The sequence below is a fragment of the Ambystoma mexicanum genome, chromosome 1p (genome assembly GCF_040938575.1).
Source record: "Ambystoma mexicanum isolate Mex_15411 chromosome 1p, UKY_AmexF1_1, whole genome shotgun sequence".
Taxonomy (NCBI): Eukaryota; Metazoa; Chordata; class Amphibia; order Caudata; family Ambystomatidae; genus Ambystoma; species Ambystoma mexicanum.
In genome coordinates this window covers 267,472,363-267,492,056 of record NC_090921.1, presented here as the reverse complement: position 1 = coordinate 267,492,056, position 19,694 = coordinate 267,472,363, and the positions used below count along the sequence as shown (strand labels likewise).

The 19,694-nt window shown below is 47.1% G+C and overlaps 1 protein-coding gene across 1 annotated transcript in view; it reads left to right on the top strand.

Moving 5' to 3' along the window:
• The window catches only part of PELP1 (proline, glutamate and leucine rich protein 1), a 1,000,849-nt gene that overhangs the window by 814,568 nt on the left and 166,587 nt on the right, over positions 1-19,694 (top strand). The window contains exon 14 of the mRNA XM_069646587.1: positions 17,887-17,942. Coding sequence (XP_069502688.1) covers positions 17,887-17,942 — 56 coding nt within the window. The remainder of the gene's footprint in view (positions 1-17,886; positions 17,943-19,694) is intronic.

Genomic DNA, 19,694 nt, shown 5'->3' with positions numbered 1-19,694 from the left:
ATACCATGGTCCGGGAAATTTGTTTACGCTTTCAACCCCTCCCCCCCCCCACCGACTCCTCTGCTGAACAAGATAGTGCACAAGATGCACCAGGAACCAGTCACCATGATACTGATGGCCCCGATGTTGGCCCGCCAACCATGGTTTGCGCACCTGATGGAGATGTCCTTGTCCCCACCGGTGAAACTGCCCTGCCCGTACAACATGCTGTCACAGGACAAGGGCAAGAAACTACACCCATGCCCACAGAACATGAACTTAGCAGCCTGGCTCCTGAGGTCATAGAATTTGGCCATTTACAACTCCCACAGAAATGCATGGACATTCTCAGAGAAGAAAGAAAACCCAACACTCACCACTGCTATTCTAGCAAGTGGAAGAGATTTGTCATCTGGTGTAGAGGTAAGAGCATCAACCCAGTCCACTCCTCTCCCACACAAATTGTCGTTTACCTGACCCATTTACTGGACTCGGGTCTAGTGTTCAATTCTAATAGTCCATCTAGCGGCACTTTCTGCATACACCACCTCTCAACTTAAGGTGTCATGGTGGAAAGTCCCAGTTATCAAAGCCTTCATGGAGGGGGTAAAGAGAATACACCCTCCGATGGCAAACCCAGCTCCCGGCTGGGACCTTAATGTGGTACTTACCAGGCTCATGGGCTCACCCTTTGAACCCATGCACAAGGCAACTCTTAAGGACCTCACTCTTAAGACGGCTTTCCTAATAGCTATCACCTCCATTAGGAGAGTAAGCGAACTACAGGCTCTTTCTATTCTAGACCCCTTTGTAACAGTTCACAAAGATAAGGTGGTTCTACGCACACACCCAAGGTTCGCACCGAAATTCATATCGAAATTCCATGTCAACCAGTCAATAGAACTACGAACGTTCTTTCAAAGCCCTTCCAATTTGGGAGAAAAGAGCCTGCATACACTCTGTGCGCAGAGCTGTCATGTTTTATATGGAAAGAACTAGGCCACTGAGAAAGACTAATCAGTTCTTTGTCTCGGTGGCAGCAGGAAGAGAAGGAGTTGCAGTTTCAAAGTCCACTATATCTAGATGGATTGTTCAGTGCATCACTCTGTTACACTCTTGCTAAGAGAGAACTACCCTTCAAGCCAAGAGCACACTCTACTCGAGGCACTGGGGCATCCATAGCATTCATTGCAAACGTTCCCCTTGAGTCCATTTGCAAAGCGGCAACCTGGAGTTCTGTACACCTTTACAAAACACTACTGTCTAGATGCTCACTCTAGATCTGATTCCCAGGTGGGGCAAGCAGTATTAAGACATCTTTTCTCTACTGTTCCTTCTCACAACCTACCTCCAACTCCGGGTACTGCTCGCTATTCTATGCACAGCATGTGATTCTAAGCAGATTAACAAGCATCAGAAGACAATGCATTACTTACCATAAAAGCATTTCTGATGGTTGTATCTGCTTAGATTCACATGCGCCCACCCTTTCTCCCCGCTCGGATGGAAGGAACATAGACATCTTTCTACATCTCTCTCTTTTCTGTACTCACTCACATATAGAAGGCTCCCTCAGGGCAGATAAAATACAAACAGAGGGAACTCGACTCGTGAGGGGCTGTGGGCACACTGCAGGTTACTATAGGGATAGTGTTACAGACACGCCTTGTCGACGTCCCCTTTTCGACTACGAAAAACAAAATGAAATACTCCGCAGTGACCACTGGATGTCGGACTATGCACAGCATGTGAATCTAAGCAGATACAACCATCAGAAATGCTTTTACGGTAAGTAATGCATTGTCATTTGTACCATGCTTATACACAGGTGGAGTGCTTCAAAGCGCTTCAAGGTGGGAAGGAAGCAAGGGAATACAGTAAATATTCTTAGGTCTTGAAGTTTCTGAATGCTTTAACAGAGGAAACTAGCATACTAGGCCTGACAGCATTTCTCCTAGTGCAAGTGCAGGAAATGTTACATTTGTGACCCTGTTAGAGAGGGCATAACAAAGGAGTGAGGCGGGGGACGTCAGGACAGACAAACTTAACTAGTCCTAGTACATTCAGGTCATGCATGCGTACAGACAACGGTGGGGTGCTGGGGGCTGAGGGACAAACGCGTCCATCCATTCCAGCAGGGCCCTGGGCTAAGTGCAGCTAGAGGTTGCCCCGCTCATGGAGCATAAGCTGAAAGTGCAGTAATGCTGAACAAAGTGCAGCGGCCGGAGGCACGTGCAAAGACTAGTGGGGAGCCTGGGACCTGTAAGGCACTGGAGGTGTTACCAGGCAACCAGTCAGCAAAAACTGAACAGAGTTAGGGAGGGGAAAGCGGGTGGAGAGAAAAAGAATGGAGTTTAGAAGGGAAGAGGGAGAGAGAAAGAGAAAAGGAATGTCTTGAGGAGTTTCCGGAAAACCTAAGGTGCTCAGACGCAAGACTGAGAGAGGCAGGGAGGCTGTTCCAGAGGGAGGCACCTGCGGAGGATAAAGAACTGCCCCCAAATCTGTTTGTGAAATTGGCTCACCCACAGGGAGTTGGAAGAGGACGAACGGAGGACTTTAGGTGGAGAGTATTTAGGAAGAGAGCGTTGTAGATGGTGAGGCCCCCGGCCCCAGAAAGCCTTGCGGATTATGCAGAGGGTCTTGAACTAAATCCTTGCAGCCACAGGGAGCCAGTGAAGGGAGTTCAGCGCGGGCGAGATGTGTTCCCTGAGCTTGAAGCCAAGGACAAGTCTTGTGTTTCTGTACTGTACCCGAGACGCGGCCGGATGGATGATGGATGCTACCGCAATGTTCGACAGCAGGTAAGTGATGGTTTAAGGAAAAGCGCAAAGTATGGTGAAGCGCAACCTTAAATTGACTGTTTCTTCGATGTCCAACCTTGTGTTCTGTTTTTCCTTGCAGGCGTTGCTGTCGACGATGGAACGTATTGGGCTGCGGTGCCAAGATAAAGATTTCGGCATTCCGGAAAGAGTAAATATGAATACTTGGTTCACCGAAGGGATGTACAGGTAGGAACAGCTTCCCCCGTTTTGTAAGTATGCTGGCAAGAAGCAGGATGTCCAGGAAGCAGGATCTTCAAGGGTAAGTCTGACCTCAGTCGACGGTGAGTGTTACGCGCTTGCAAGTGCAGAATAACGTGAAGCGTCTGTCTTGAGTATCGGGGCAGTTTATATAGCTGAGATTGTGTGCATGCCCATTAGGGCCGGCTTACCAGTCAGACTCTGCCACTCCTAGAGAGTGAGCACATGCAAAGGCAATCCATTAGCAGCCACACCCAAGAATACACTTGGGGCTGCTTAATGGATGGAATGTTGAAGGTTAATGCATCCTGCTTAATGGATGGAATGTTCAACGTTAATGCATCTGAAGTGCTATGTCCATAATAAAAGCTTTTTGGTGTTAAATGGATGTTCTTGTTTACTTTTGTTCATGAGCCTGGCCCCAAAGGCGCCAGGATAGTGTCCACCCAGGTATCCTGTGCATGCATTTGTATTGGTATTTATTTTTATTTATATAGCGCTTTGATCCAAAGCGCTTAACAAGAGGAACAAGCATAATACAATAAGCAATACATGACAATTGAATCTGAACCAGAGAACAGTACAAGGAACAATTTACATAATTGAAAGGAAAGGTGCTGACGTAGAGGGGCTAAGTGAGGGAGGGGGGGTGGGAGGAGTGGGAAGAGGTAGAGTGAGTAGTGAGAGAGGAAAAAAAAGGAAGCAAGGGGTGGGTGAGTGGAAGAGATAAGATTTTAGAGAAGTGCGGAATGGAGGAGTAGGAGGAGGTAATAGAGCGGACAGGGAGGGGTAGGAGGTTCCAATGGAAGGGAGCGAGAAGTTGGAAGGAGTGGAAGCGGGAAGGGGCACAGAGTGGAGGAGGAGGAGAGAGAAGAAAGAGATCCACAGAATGGAGTGAACGAGGAGGAGTGTAAAGGGAGGATAGATGGGGAGGGGCAAGGGCATAGAGGGATTTGAAGACTAGACAGAGGAAATTAAATTTAAGGTGCGAGTGAAATGAGAGCCAGCCTAGTGAGTTGAGAGAAGAGAAGATGGAATCATGAGGAGAGAGATGGCAGAGTGGTAGATGGATTTGAGGGGGGAGAGAGGAGGGGAGTCCAAAGAAAAGAGTGGAGCAGTAGAAGAGTCTGGAGAAGATAAGGGAGGTGACTAAGAGTTTAGTAGCGTGAAAGGTTAGGAAGGGGCGAACTCTACGCATGTTATGGAGGTGGAAACGGCAAGATCTGGCAGTGAGAGAAATGTGGCGATAGAGGGAGAGGTTGGGTCAATGTGGAGACCTAGGTTGCGGGCCTGGGGAGAGAAGGGGAGTTGGGATTGGGGGAAGAGAAGAAAAGGAGGAGGGGTGGGAGCAGGAAGAGTGTTGGCTGGAAGGAATAGGATTTCGGTTTTGTCAGAATTGGGAGTAAGGAAGTGAGAGGACATCCAAGATTTAATAGCAGTGAGGCAAGAGGAAAGCTTATGGTGGATGTCAGGAGAGAAGGAGGAGAAAGAGAGGAAGAGCTTGGTGCCAGCATAGAAATGGTGTGAGAAACCAAAGGAGGAGATAATGGGAGCCAAGAAGAAAGTGTAGAGAGAGAAGAGAAAGGGGCCAAGGACAGAACCTTGGGGAACACCATGGTTGAGAGGAAAGCTAGGGGAGGTGCTGCCACTCCAGGAGATTGGGAAGGAGTGGTTAGAAAGATAGGAGGAGAACCAATTAAGTACAGAGTCTTTAAGGCCAAAGGAAGAGAGGGAGCTAAGGAGTAAAGGGTGGTTGATGGTATCAAAGGCAGCAGAGAGGTCAAGGAGGATAAGATAGAGGAATGCTTAGAGTAGCATGCAGAAAGGAAAGAGTTGAGGACAGAGATGAGAGCAGTTTCCGTTGAGTGCAGAGGGCGGAAGCCAGATTGGGTGAAGGGGGAGGAGAGAATGGTTAGAGATGAAGCTGGAAAGTTGAGAATAGACAATGTGCTCAAGAAGTTTAGATAGGAAGGGAAGAAGAGAGATGGGGCTATAGTTGGAGGCAAGAAGGGTATTAGCTGAATGTTTTTTGAGAATGGGTATGATGGTAGCGTGCTTGAAAGGAGTGGGGAAGGATGATGTGGATGAACAGATGTTGACAAAGGAGTTAAGATAGGTTATGAGGAGGGGGTAGATTTTAGGGATGAGGGAGGTGTAATGGATTGAGAGATTGAGCGATCGGGGTGAATGAGGACATGGAAAAGGGAGAGGGAGGAGGGCAAGGTGGAGGAGGAGAATAAGAAGGGGAAGAGAAGATAGTTTGCCGGAGATTAAGGACTTTGTTCGAAAAGAAGGTGGCATGATCAGAGGCAGAGAGGGGAGAGGCGATGGAGTGGTCAAGGGTAGGAGGAGAGAAGTAGAGTTAAGGTTTGAAAGATGGGGCGAAGATTGAGAGTGGAGAAGTTCGGAGAAGTAAAGGTGCTTAGCAGAGTTGAGACAAGAGTCGTAGAGGGAGTGATAGTAGAAGTATGCATCTTGATTGGAGGAGGTACGGTGCTTAAGCCAGGATCGTTCAAAGCGCCTAAGAAGGAGGTGCATAGAGGAAAGTTAAGTAAGAGAGGATATGGCCATGATAATAAGATAGAGTTTTGAGGGGGGAGAGGCAGAACTGAGAGGAGGGACAGTGCACAACAAGGAGCAATATGAGTGAGAAGGGGTCTGTGAGTGGGAGGTCGCCCTAAGGAGGGAGGGAATGGAGAAAAATGTCGGGGCAGACTAGGAGGTAGGGCAGGGTCGGGTCAGAAGTCTGCGGTTTTGAAGGAAATGAAGACCAGAGGGCTGTGGCGCAAAACAGGAGAGAAGGAAACTCGGTGGCAAGAAGTCAGAGGGCTGTTGCAAGAAGCTGTAAAGGACGCAGAAGGTTGTTTATTTATTTGTATAGCGCTCCAAACCCAGGGGTAGAAGGGCGCTTAAGAATATGGTTACAGTGTTGAGGAGTATCTTTGTGTTACATACTTCGTACATACTTATAATATATACATACATATATACAGTTATCAATATACAGTGCACATACAATACACACAATATACAATTTTCAACGTGAATACAGTACCTAACCAGTTACCGCACGGGGGTGTAAGGTTTGGTGTTAGTGGGGCAATTCTTTGTGTAGGAGCCAGCTGATGACCTGCTTCCTGAAGATCTGGAAGGATTGGATAGTTTTGATGTTGAGAGGTAGGGTGTTCCAGAGTTGGGGGCAAGTACTGTGAAGCTTGCCCCTCCAGCTGTTTTTAGGTGGAACCTGGGCACTGTCGAGCATAGAGTGTTGGAGGATCAGGTGGATCTGGTAGCAGGTTTCATGGTGAATTTATTAGCTAGATATGGTGGTGCTAGATGATTGAGGGACTTGTGCGTGAGGCAGTTGGTTTTTAAATACATTTTATTTTTTGGCGTATGGATAGCCATTTGCAGGCTTTCCTAGTAGCAGAGATATGCTCTTGTCTAGGAATGTTGAGGGCTGTGCGCAGGGCATTATTTTGTATTACTTGCAGCTTGAGTACGGATTTGTTAGCACCTAGGTACAGGCTGTTGCAGTAATCTAATTTGGATTGTATGAGAGCCCCTGCAAGGGTGAGGCAGCTGTTGGGGGATAGGAATTGTCTGCTGGCCCTAATGAGCTTGCCAGTCTAGGAGGCGGCTGAGGCGGTCATATTGGTGTGTTTGGTGAGGTTGGTGTTGGCATCTAGATAGAAGCCAAGGGTTTTCATGCTTTTGTCTATAGGGATGGTGTGGCTATCGATGGTGATGTTATTATAGTTAGGATTAAGTTTAGTTAGGGTGTTGGGGGAGCCGACGATGAGGAGCTGTCTTCTCATCATTCAGGCAGAGACCATGCGAGGCCATCCATGCCTGAATGATGGAGAATATTTTGTTGATCCGGGCGGAGTCTGCTTGGTAATTACCTGTGATGGTGAGGAGTATCTGGGTCTCATCTGCGTAATTTGTGTAGGTGACACCCAGACGGTCCAGTTGGTCAAATAGAGGCTTTGTAAATATATTGTACAAAGTGGGGGATACACAGGATCCTTGTGGGACCCTGCATGTGATGGGGACGGGGTCTGTTGCAGCTGTTGTGTAGAAGACCCGCATGGTTCTGTTTGCCAGGAAGGATTGTATCCATGTGATGGCAGAGGAGGAGAAGTGGGCTGCAGTGGCAAGGTGATTGCAAAGGATTTCATGGCTGTCCAGGTCAAAAGCCGCTGAGAGGTCCAGTAGGAGTAGGATTGCAGCATTGCCTTTATCTTTAATTTCATCAATCTGGCTTTTGAGATCAACAAGGGCGGTTTCTGTTCCATGTTGAGGTCTGAAGCCAGATTGACGTATTCCTAGCAGTTGGTTGGATTCCAAGTATTCCTGAATTTGAATGTAGGCGACTCTGTCCGGGATTTTTAGTAGGAAGGGGACTGTGGTGATGGGCCTGTAGTTGGTGGGTATGGCTGGGTCGAGAGATTGTTTTTTTTAGGAGTGGGAGAACCCTTGATTTTTTTAAGTTGCTAGGGATCGAGTTATTGGTGAAGGATAGGTTGATGAGTTTGGTGATGAAGGGGGAGAGCTCTCTGGCTGCATCTTTTATGATCTGTGCCGGGCACCTGTCTCCTTTGCAGTTTGAGGGTTTCAAGGAGGTGATGATTTTTTTAACTTCCGGGATGTTGACTTTCTTAAACGAGAAGCCTGAACTAGTATTGTTAGGCATGGGTAGGCTAGGGTTGGTGACCTTGTTATTGGAGAGTTGTTAGCGTTTGTCCTCTATTTTAGTTTGGAGTCCTGAAGTTTTGTTGTTGAAGGCGTATTGGATCAGGTTCCACCTTCAGGAGCACATAAGGTGGAAGCAGTGTTACTGGAAGGCAGCAGTGGGGTAGGTAGGAGCTGTCTGAGGTAGCTGCAGCAGAAGTCTGGGAAACTCAGAGGTAGGAAGTCCAGAGGGCTGTTGCAAGATGGAGAGGATGCAGAAGGTTGGGTGGATCAGGTTCAGCCTTCAGGAGATCAAAAGATGGAGGCAGAGATTCGGGAAGGCAGCAGTGGGATTGGTAGGAGCTTTACGGGGCAGTTGCTACTGAGATGGGCTAGTGGGGGAGTCACTCCGAAGTGGGTCGATGGAGGGAGGGCCCAGACACTGGTAGGATGGAGAAGCAGTTTGGAGACAGTAGGTGTTACCACCCGTACAGACCAGTACCACCCGTTTGACACCCGTTCAGAGGCAGGGGGGGAGGCAAGGCTTTGGCAGACTGAAGGAGTGGGCAAGGGAGATCCGTGCAAATGTACCGAGCCAGTGGAGCAGGAACGCAGTTAGTAATTAGAAGAAGCAGGATCTTGAGGTCCAGGAGGGAGGCGGACGGGGTGGGGGGGTCAGGGTGAGTAGTTAGGAGCGCATGGGAATGAGGCCGTACTATCAGCAGGAGCCTGCGATAGGGCCAGTGGGGTGCGACCCCTGCATGCCTGTGCTCCTGACTTAATGACCATGACAATGCTATGGTTATTTTGGAATTCTTCATGGTTCCTGAGACTACCAGTACCCTCCCATCAGCTTTACCCCAGACCACCGGGTACAAAAGTCTTACCCTACGATTTAAGTATGATTCCTCCACTCCTCCCTTCTTGTAGGGCCCAGAAGACCTGCCCAATATGTGCCCCCGATGGTGTCTTTTCTCCCCATATACCATGCTGTCTAGCCTCACAAGCCTCCCTGCAGTCTGCGCGGAGTGTTGGGGTCGGATTGTGGTCCCCTCCTTGGGCTCGGCCCCGCTGCTGAGTGTCTGTTTCCCCTTACGCTTACGCCATGTGGGGCATGATTAGCTTTCCCCCTTGAGTTTGTGTCTCCCCCAGGTGGCCTTCTCTGCAAGTTGCAGCCCCAAAAGTTGGTTTCTCAGAGGGTGCCCCTCTCCCACAGCCACATACGATAATCCTTCAGTTTTCATGCTTTTGTCAGCCCTGGCCCCTTAATCTAGTTGCAATGACCCCCAGGCACTCTCAGGGGGTGGGGGGAGGCACCGTATTTGACTCTAACCCCTGTGTGCACCCACCTCTTGTGCTCACCAATTGGGCCTCGGCTACAATGGTTAACGGATCGTACTTTCCGTCTTCTCCTAGGACTGTGTTCCTTTCTTCCAGATCCGCAGGGCCGCTTGGGTTCCACTCCGACCAGTACTGCTCCCAAGGTCTCCTCCCTCGCACTGAAGAGGGGTGTGTGCCCCCTTTCCTTCACTGGGGTGTGGGTCCGGCATTGGGCTCAAGTCCGGTTCCTTCCTTTCACCCCGTCCTATAATTTTTAGGGGCTTTTCTAAACCACACGTGCCTTCTGGGCCAGGGTGTGCCACTATATCTGTCTTAACAGTTTTAGCACGTGGCACAGTCTACTACGTGAACAAGTTGTCATTAGGCACTTTTTCACCCTGGATTGGGGTTATTTCAAAGTCTTATTACTTCATCTGAGCCCCCTCCCGGGCCTTTGCTCTGGTCGATGTCGTCACACGGGGCCCTCTCACCTGCGGTCTGTGTGGCTCCACACGTGCCTTCCTCGCTGTTTTAACCACGCTCCACGGGCATCTGGGGCACTTTTCTTCCTGTTCTGGTCTGTGCGCCTTCCTGGGCTGCTTTCTGTCGGGCTGCCGGTCCCCGGTTCTCCACCTCCTCGGGGGTGCTCCGGGTCCATCGATCCCCGGGAGATGGCTGAGAGCTCTCTCCAGTCCCTTGACAAGTGCTGTGGGACACCAATCGGGCACAGGCCAAGGGTCGGTCCGGATCCTTCCTCGGCACGTCCCCGGCCACGGATACTTCCTCATGCGCTCCTCCGCCGCAGTGTGCCGCCACGCTCTGCTGGATGACTCCTTGGCCTTCTCCATGCCTCAGGCTCCTCATCGGCTTCCTAGCGGGAGGTTGTTCTGGTCCCGACACCAGTCTGGCCCACTGTTCAGACCCCTGTTCTCCTCACGTTCTCTATTAGTTCCCTCTGGGGGACTGGGTGTCGGGGCATAGTTCGCCTTACGGATGTGGACGGCGCTCCTCCTGCTACGTTTTTCGCTTCTCTCGCTTCCTGGGTTCTCCAGAGGCGGCTTCACCTTTCTGCTCCTCGGGTCCAATTTCGGCAGGGAGGTATCACCGCTGACGACCCTCACCGAGGATGCTCCAAGGCAATGCCGGGTCCCCAGCACTCCACCGAGGGGAGGGCTAGATTTTACAGGCCCAACGGCTTGGAGTGGAGCTGCGTCTTCACGCGACCATCCTGGTCTGTGCTCCCTAGCAGTCTTTCCGGGAGAACCTGTTTTGAAGAGACTTTCATTGATCGACTTGTCTAGAAACCTCTTCTGGGGAGAACAGTGGAAAGGCAGAGGAGGAGGAGGGAGGAGGGGTGGCCAAAGAGGGGCCAGAAGAAGAGCAGAGAGATGAGGAAGAGAGAGAGGACAGGATGTCCTGTGTTTTGCAGATGGCCTGGGAGAGACAGGAGAGGTAGACTGCAGCAGGATTGGCCAGCGCCTTGCAGATTTTAAAGAGTTTGGCCGAGTTGTTGGATGCCGCAGAGACGCGGGCTTGGATGTGGGCTCTTTTCTTGGTACGGACAGAGAGGCAGTTTTGCCTTTGGAGCAGGCGGTAGACCAGTTTGTCAGAGGGTGTACCGGAAGCACGCCATTTCCTCTCAAGCCACCCTGCACTCGCGTTTAAGGGTGACGAGGTCGGAGTCGTACCAGGAGTTGCACTACTTTGGGCTTCAAGTGGATCCTCATGACAGGGGCCAGAACATCAAGAGTATCAGATATAGCAGAGTGGAGCATGGAAAGGGCTGTGTCAGGGTGTGAGTCAGCCAAAAGGGGAGGAGGGGGTGAGAAAGTGGTGGCGAAAGCCTCAACTGACATATACTTCATAGGTTAGATAACCGAGAAGGTAGGTGGCAGTGCTGGAGTTGGCTTGGCCTGAGGGGTAGCGAGGGTGAGATGGGAGGAAAGGAGAAAGTGATCACTCCAGTAGAGAGGAGTGGTGTGAGGGACAGAAAGGGGAAGGTCTGAAGAGATCAGAACATCCATAGTGTGCCCTGCAGAGTGAGTCGGGCCAGAGGGGAGGATAGAGAGCCGCAGAGGTCACGAAGGTCAAGAGGAAGGACAGGAAGCATCCAGGTGGATGTTAAGGTCTCTACGGAGGAGTTGAGTGGTCGAGGCCAGGAGGAAGGAGGAGAGGTCCGCCCACTCAGAGAGGAAGGAGATCATCTGACCAGGTGGCCCATAGATGGTAGTCACATAAGGGAATGGCCAGGAGAGGGAGAGAGAGCCTGCAGAGGAATTTGAAAGGTGAGTAGGCCTGTGCAGGAATGACAGAAGCAGGAATCCACTCTGGGAAGATGAGGGCTAAACCCCCTCTGGTACGGTTGGTCCTGGGTGCGGAGAGAATCTTGTAGCCATCAGGGAGGAGTGTCAAAGCTTGTGACAGAGCTGGCCTTGGACCATGTCTTGGTGAGACAGAGGACATCGAGGTCAAGTTTCTCCACGATGTGGCAGATGTCAGAGGAGTGTTTTTGACAGCTGAGCGAGAGTTGAGTGGCAATTAGGAGAAGGTTGCCATCCTTGAAAGACTTCGGGGAGGGGTACAAATCAGAGGTACGCCCTGCGAGGTGTAGAAGAATCTGGGTTGGGGGGGAGAGGCGGACGAAGAGGAAGGGGGAGAGGGCAAGGTAGTCAAGGAGGTGACAGCGAGGTGAGGGCAAGGAAGTCGTGGAGGGAAGAGAGGGGACTACAGGATAAGACAGGAAATTAATGAGGCGTGGGAAGCTTCTATCAAAGAGAAGGTTGGCCTGAGGGCCTTGGACCAAGACGATGCCATTCAGGTACACATTAATGATGACTTTAGAGGAGTGGAAGGGGGCCAGGAGAGCCTCCCACCGGGTGTCACCATTAAGAGAAAGGAGAAAGCACAGAGACCATATGAAGAGTCCATTGTTCTGGTGAGGGAACAACAAAAAGGATGTCGGTGAGGGTTTGTCTAGAGGCAGCACTGAGCGGAGGCCTGGGTTGGAGATCAGGATGTCCTTTTTTTAAACTTCTTCCTACCAGATTTAGTGCAGAGAGCAGGATAGCCGATAGAGAAGAAATTACAAAAGGTAGGAGAAACGGAGAGAACCATGGAGTAGTTAGGAAGAGAAGAGATGAAGACCCTAGGGAAGGACACAGGGAGGGGTGCAAGCAGACGAGACAAAGGGGGACAGGACAATAGTAATAATTTTGCAATTATATAGCGCTACAAACCCTCAGGCATCTGAGCGCTGCTTATTACCCACGGTGTGGTGCTCATTTATCGACCGCGGAAGGATGTAATGCTGAGTTTGGTCACTGCCGGGATTTGAACCTGCATCGGCAGGCTCTGCATGGATGTCAAAGTGAACACTCTGCTATCTGACCAGTAGACAATTGAACAGTACAAGAGCTCAGACAATAGAAGACAGTTTGTTTAATTGAACAATTTGCTGAGGACAAAAAACGTTTGCTAAGTGAAAGATTTTACTAAAAGGACAGAGCCAAGAAAAACAAGGACAGGTAGTAGGCAAATGAGAACCTGGAGGAAGGAAGAGTGCAACAGAGCAGCAGTACACTAAAGGACAGGGCAGTCAGTGAGGTGAATACAAAACCACAAAAAACCAACAATAGACTTGTGTCAAGCGGACCTAGATGACGGAGCAAAACAAAGGAGAAAATACAGGCAGTGTAAAAAAAAAAAAAAAAAACGAGCAGTCAGTGAGGGAAAAAAAGCCATGAAGAGAGATTTATTTATGTGGTAATTGAGTGTGGGGCATTGTTGGCTGTTAGGAAAAGGTTATTTGGAAGATTTGTACATTAGCAAGCTTCTTTAGCTAAGGATTCCATTTGAGCCAGACTAATCCAGCGCTCAGTTATATTTAACTTTAGCCTTTGTCACATTTTTAAAGGATATACCCCATATTAATAGCATTTTTATCTTTGAGATAAATGATAATTTTTTACAATGTAGAATTATAACACACAAGCTGCCCTTTAATACAGTCATGGTTTATTCCTCCCTAGGTATTATGTGAGTACAAGCACAAATGTTAGTTAGTCTTTGGATAGCATTATGATTTTTTATTGAATGCGATTTTAATTATTGCTGTAGGCATTATGCACTTTAGTTTGATTGTTAGCATGAATGTTTGTGGCAGAATATGAAATGAAGATGTCTAAATTATGATTTGTTTATGATTAAAATTAGTTGTATGTTAGTGTATTCATGTGAAAGGCTTGGTGTTTCTTTTTATACAAACTGCCCTGTTGTTGTTAATGTGAAAGGCTTAAATTATAAAAACCAAATGACAATAAAAAAGAAATTAAAAGCTTTGGTTGACGCACGTCAGGCAAGGTTTCTAGATATAAGCAAAATTGCTGGTGTTTCATTGAAATCTTTAAATTGGGGGAAAATGTAGAAAGAGAAATGACTTCTCCAACACCTTATATCTCAGCAGCGATTCACCTTTACAGAGATCTTGGTCAAATAGCTACAGCAGAGCTTTCACAACTGTGTATATATTGGTTGCTTCTTGTTTCTTTGTGACATGGCCCAGTGATTGACAAAAGGTTACATGCAATTTTCACTCTTAGTTGGCTTCTTGGAAGCTTAGTGCAAACATTGCCTCCAGTCAAAAACCTGCATCTTTACGAACATTTTGAGGACTCACAATAATTAGGTAACTGCATTCAAACTTTACCTGGCAAACACACAGGATGTGGATTCTGCCTTGAATCCCAGGTTTCCCTTGCAATACACATCAGATCGCTGCTATGATTCCTTGGGCTCAGGCTTCCTAGACTGAAGGTTGCCAAAAACCCATTTGGGTGCATTGATTTTCACTCGCGCAAGGAAACTAGTTGGGTTTTGCAGTTTCTTCAGGAATGCTCTCAAAAGAGCAGTGTGCTAAGGCTGTTTTTGAACCACCCTGTGTTGAGGATTCTACAATAACTAACCCTGGGGGGTGAGGCTAAAATGCCAGACAAGAAAAAGGGAAACCAAACCTCTTACACAAGAGTAGCATGGGCAGAGCAGCAAGGCTTAACTCTCAAGTAGACGTTGCAGGTCGACACAAAGGTACAATTAGTCCCCACCCATAAATCCCGAAAATGCACCACACTAATATAATGAAAAATATATACTTTAATAATGTCACACTTAAAAGGCTATCCATTCATTTAAGTACGTTAAACATTCATACACAATATTAAAAAGATTCCAAGTATATGTATAAAACCAGTAATTCCTATCCCAACCTGAATGTCTATATGTGGGTCTGGACTAAGATCCAGTACCCAACATAAAACAGCATGGGGGTTGGGGAGAAGTAGGGTATTCTATTACTTAACAAGTAAGCACCTACTAACCTGCATAACCAAGTACAGTGTCCTAAAGACACATCCCACCCCTACTTGATGTGAAAGACCCTAGGCCTGGTTACCAGTGCCTAAAACATATGGCAGGGGGTGGGACTAAAAGGGGAAAATCATTGTAATTGAATAATTGAAAAGAAAAATAAATGGGCAATCCTTATTCTTAAAACACAACACACCATTAATTTTGCCCCCCCCCCCCCCCCCCACAACCCACAGGGCTTTATTACAGTAGTAATGCTCAGAACAATACCTAAAGGCTTCAAAGAGGATGTAACAGCAGTGAGCATTGGCAAAAGCCTCTACTCCTCAATGAACATTTCAACAATAGTGGCACCCCGGCTACATTTCCAGGAAAAATATACACCTTGTTACCAGCTACAGTTAGTGTTTCGGGCACATTTACCATTGCAGAAATGCAAGGGATGATTTTAAACATGGATAGAAAATCACAGGTAAGTATTGAAATGGAGTCCTAGTCCAGAGCGCAAGGAACCTCTAGGGGATCCAGTACAAAAATCCAGGGGCAGTAACTACCTCACAGTCCCTTTAAGGAGTGTTCCAGTAAGGATCAAAGTTCCATAAGAGTTGATGGTAAAAGTTAAAGGCCTATCCACGCTGAAGGAGTTATGCACGTTCCTATGGCACACCCCAGGGAAGGCCACTGGAGACCCCAAGGAAGTGTTCCAAATGTCAGAAGGGGGACCCCAGATGATGTAGTTGCAGAATAGGCCCTCCACCCCCATGCAAGTCTGTGCAGAACCGCAGTTAGGACTCGCCTCTCAGGAAATGCTATCAAGGACCAGGGGAACCCTCAGGAGAGAATAAGAGGAATCATCACCATTCCTAGGGCCCTAAGGTAAGTACTCGCAACAGCAGTTTCGACAAAGGATAGCATGGGATCCGCAACAACCCGGTAAGTAGGCTGCTCTTCTCCATAGGTGCGGTTTGCAGAATTCGCCTCACTAGGACTTGAGCCCTCAGCCAACGAAAGCCACAGCAATGCAGAAACAGAAGTCCTCCCAGGGTCTTCCAGGGTATCTCCCTTCAAGCCAGGTGTGACAGATCCAAAAAAGAAAGATATAGTAACAGTATGAGGACAATTGCTCGGAGCACCTTCAAATGGCTGACTGATGAGCCAGCACAAAAACACACTTGCACAGACTCTCTGGAAATCCACAGCACCTCCCAACTGAGTAGAAAGATCCTGGCATTAAACTGCAGCATTCGGTGGTAAAACGGGCCCCAAATTGGAGGGCTCAACCCTGCAGAAGTGGGAAGCCACCTGGAGTCTCCAAGAAATATACCAGTTTGGGTTTTTGCTGTCCAAAACAGTCTAAGTCCCATCCACTGAAAGTATTGCCAAGTGAGGCCTTTAAAAACGGCGGGAAACCTCCTACAGTGGTTCGGCACACCTACCACCTCCAAGTTACAGAGACTAAACAGCAAGAGTAGGTTATGGGCAGAACCTAAATATCCCTGTGAGTAGGGCTTGGCCTCAAGCCAGTCAGCCAATCGCAAAAGGGGTGGGGGTCAGGTGGCAACCATACTGGTTGGTCACTTGGACGGCCACTCAACCAAAGCCACCTCCACAGGAAGTGGGAGGTCTAGTTCAGAGACCTCTACTAGCCTAAACCAGTTAGTGTCAGCCCACATGGTCAGAACAGCCATTTTAAGGCACGTTGTGGTAACCTAGACAAAGGAAAACCAGAGAAAGCAAAATGTGCAGGAGGAGGATATTAAAATCCCAATGGCTACAGAAAAGGTGCACTAGGCTATCAATGTAGTAAAATGGCTTGCACCATTGGTGAAGCCAAAAGTAAAGCACAGCCACCACCAACCTATACCATCGTCGTTAATAGTTTATTTCGGCAGATCATGCCATAAAAGCAAACGCCTACAATGGATAAGCAAAATACAATTAAAACCATTAAAATAGAATAAAATAAGTATACAATTGACCTCAATAAGTTATGCTATCACACAGCCTGTTAAATTCAACTATAAAAAACAGTACAGATCGATCATAAATACATCTTTCTAAAAATCTCAAAAGCTAAAAGGTTGTACAGGTTACACAATCTCTTCCCTAAAACCAAATTGCAGTGACACAATCATTCTAGGACAGAAATGGGGTACCTAAGAGACACCCCTGGTACTGCGTACCCTAGAGGCGACCCAATACCATATACCTTATGCAAGGTATAAAGGGAAATAATGGCAGGGAGTACTTCAGTAGAATTCTTTTTGGTCACCTAAAAGATATTAAAGAACTAAAAAAAAGACCAGAGGAAAAAGCAAAATGTTCTGGCCTACCACAGTGCACTACCTGAATGCCCTTTGGCAAGTGTTCTTTAGGTTCCTTAATCAGCTACTTACCAAAATTCCTTTCTGCTACAGCCGTCCGTGACATACACACAATGAAGTATGAAATTTTGCTGGTAAACGCAGGGCAGTTCAGTGAAAAGCTTACAATCTCCCAGGGGCACATTTTACTGGCTAGCACTCTTAGTGAGGTGTATGAAGAGGACCAAGTGGGGTAAAAGGTGAGTGAGCCATTCAGACAGACAAAAAATATGAGGGCTCATGTCAGAGCCTCTGTTAAATACATTCACAATAAACCACATTGTGGCTAGTTAATGATTTTCAGGAACCAGTGTTTACATGGAGCTATGTCAAAAATAGGAAAACTGCATTAATCAGAAATAACATTACCAACAGTAGGTAACTTACTTGTTTTATATCTCAATGCTTGTCCATTACCTTCTTACTGTTCTGGAATGGGGAAAGCCATAGGTGTGGTTTCTGCGACATTGTGCCAGAGTTGTTGCCATTGCAGAGCTTTGTTCAGTCTCATCAAAGTTCTGTCTGTGGGCATGAAAGATTTATTAAATGTTAATTCCTTTGTGTTTGGCTCATCCATCTTTGTTGTGCTTCGCTGTACAACACCACACACGCTCCTCTACCTACCTATCCCACTGGCTGTCCTCCTTCCTGGTACTGGACTCCTTCCAGATGCTACAGCCATATCTCCTTCCTTTGACGTATGCGCATATTTGCTGCACAGTGCTGTAACCATAAGATCCACTGTTCTAATTGCTGTATCCTTGTTCAAACCTTCCTTCACTTCGACAGGGAAAATGCCTAAATAGTGCAGTGATTTATCTGGTTTCTCTTCAATGGGCAAATGGGGCCCTCCTTCACTGTATAGGTCAAACATATCTCAATGGATTGGCACTTACCCTTGTTCTTGTGCAGTCACCCAGGAGGCTCCTGTAGGATCATTTGAGTTGAACAGCTCACAGAGCATCCACTATGTCTTGATGTTTTTACCTTTTCTCCAGTTGATGCCAATGTAGCCTGCTAACCTTCATTTTGTCTGAGACTTACACTTTCCACTCCGCCCCACCCCCCCCCTACTAACTCCCTCCTTCTACATTATACCTTTCCATGGTGTGGTAATGTTACCTGCCTCATGTTTGGTGCACTAATATTTTGTTCACTTCTGCTTTCAGTTCTGGGTCGAGCAATCCTGCTATCTGGAAGTTTAATAAAGGAGGAGACTCATAAGGTGAGTGCATGGGCTTGGGAGAGATGATGTTTTACAGTGTAAACACAAGGTTTGAGGTTTGACAAATTAATATGATGCACATGGATCACGCAGTTCACTGTTATGGGCTAGATAAAGAGAATCACACAACAGCAAGCCTGGTTTACAGAGAAACGACTACAATGTTAATCCTTGGCCAGAGGCATATGACACCAATGTAGAAATATATTAATTCAAAGCCTGGCCTGTGAGGCTGTAGATCAGGACAGAGCCACACTGGGTGTTTCCATAGATGCAGAGTGTTAAATACACTGATAGGCATCCAACATAAAAGGTGAAAAGGCTATAGATGGATATTAGGAACAAAGATTTATGGAAATTTCAGATTTGGTAGCCACAGGACAAATTGACATCCAATATTTTAAAGAGCTGCTGCCCATCTTTGAATAATGTTTAAGCGTTGTATATTTGTCAAGATGAATATACCCTATTGAGAACTTGTGGTGTCTACATCCTAAACAAATAACATTCAGGGAGAAAGTATTTTCATTAAAAAAAACAATGCAGACCTTTTTCATTGAATCTGTAACCACTTTTGTCTTGGCAATTTAATTTGATGGTTCTTGCTCTGTATTTGTATTTTTTAAATGTATGCATTATGAATGTTTATTAAGTATTCTAAAATCCAAGTATTGTTAAAAAATTGTGGGCAGATGGAGTATGGTCGTCTTAAGGAATTTTTGAGGAAGTCCCCTTGTCTAATTCTCACACCCCTTAGCACCTTCAATTCACTGGAATCTGCCAAGTTGAGTGTCCGTATGGAAAAATTGTCCGAATTAGGCCACTACAAAAAACCGAAACCCATTATACTTATGGGCTTAGGGAGTTGCTGGGGTGTCCGCCCTCCTTCCAGGACATTGGAAGCGGGGGACTCCAAACAAAAAAGAGGGGGAATAAAAGAAAAAGGGACCCTGCGGCGTCAGCTCTGACCAACATTATAGAGGTGGAAACTGAAGCTGCAGGGGCATAGCAGAAGTGTCAGCGTCAGCAGCTGGCGAAAAAGCTAGGTAGGGGAGGAGGGATTGATATAGGGCTACTGGCAGGACAGGGATTTGGGTTGGTTGACTGAAGGTAAAATAGATTAGCGGCAAAATCGACTGCGGTCAATTCTGCTGCAAATATATTGACCTCGATTAAACAACCCATATCAAATTTGATCTGTGTTCAAAACGGACAACTCGTGTTTACAAGCATATGTAGACCAGGGTGTGGATAATTTGAGCACACGCTTCACATGTACAGTCCAGGGTGCCCTTTCGTCGTCATGCATCAGTCTTTCACAAGTTTCTGCAAGTAAGAATTACCATAGGAATACAGTGCAATTGAATCCTTCCCATAGAGAGAAAGCAAACTACTCCAATCGTTACTGTTTTTTAAACTAACACAAAACCATAAATACTAAAATCAGGAAGCAAAGAACTGGTTTTAAATAGAAGTTCCCCGGCATTGGATCTTTCATAGAGTCACGTGCTGTTTGAATATTCCCTGTCTACAGGCTGGGAATCCTCAGTAACATTAAAGCAGTTTACCTTTACATTTTAAACTGCTTGTCACAGTAGTGCTCTATTAGTCATTTTGGGTCACATTGCCTCACAGTCAATAGACAGGCCTCATTTAGCTCCACCCTTGATTTTGTCTATATTCTTCATTTTATTTATCATCAAGATCTTAGTTTGGTACCAGATTGTTCCTTCCCTTGCTGGCCAGGAGTTC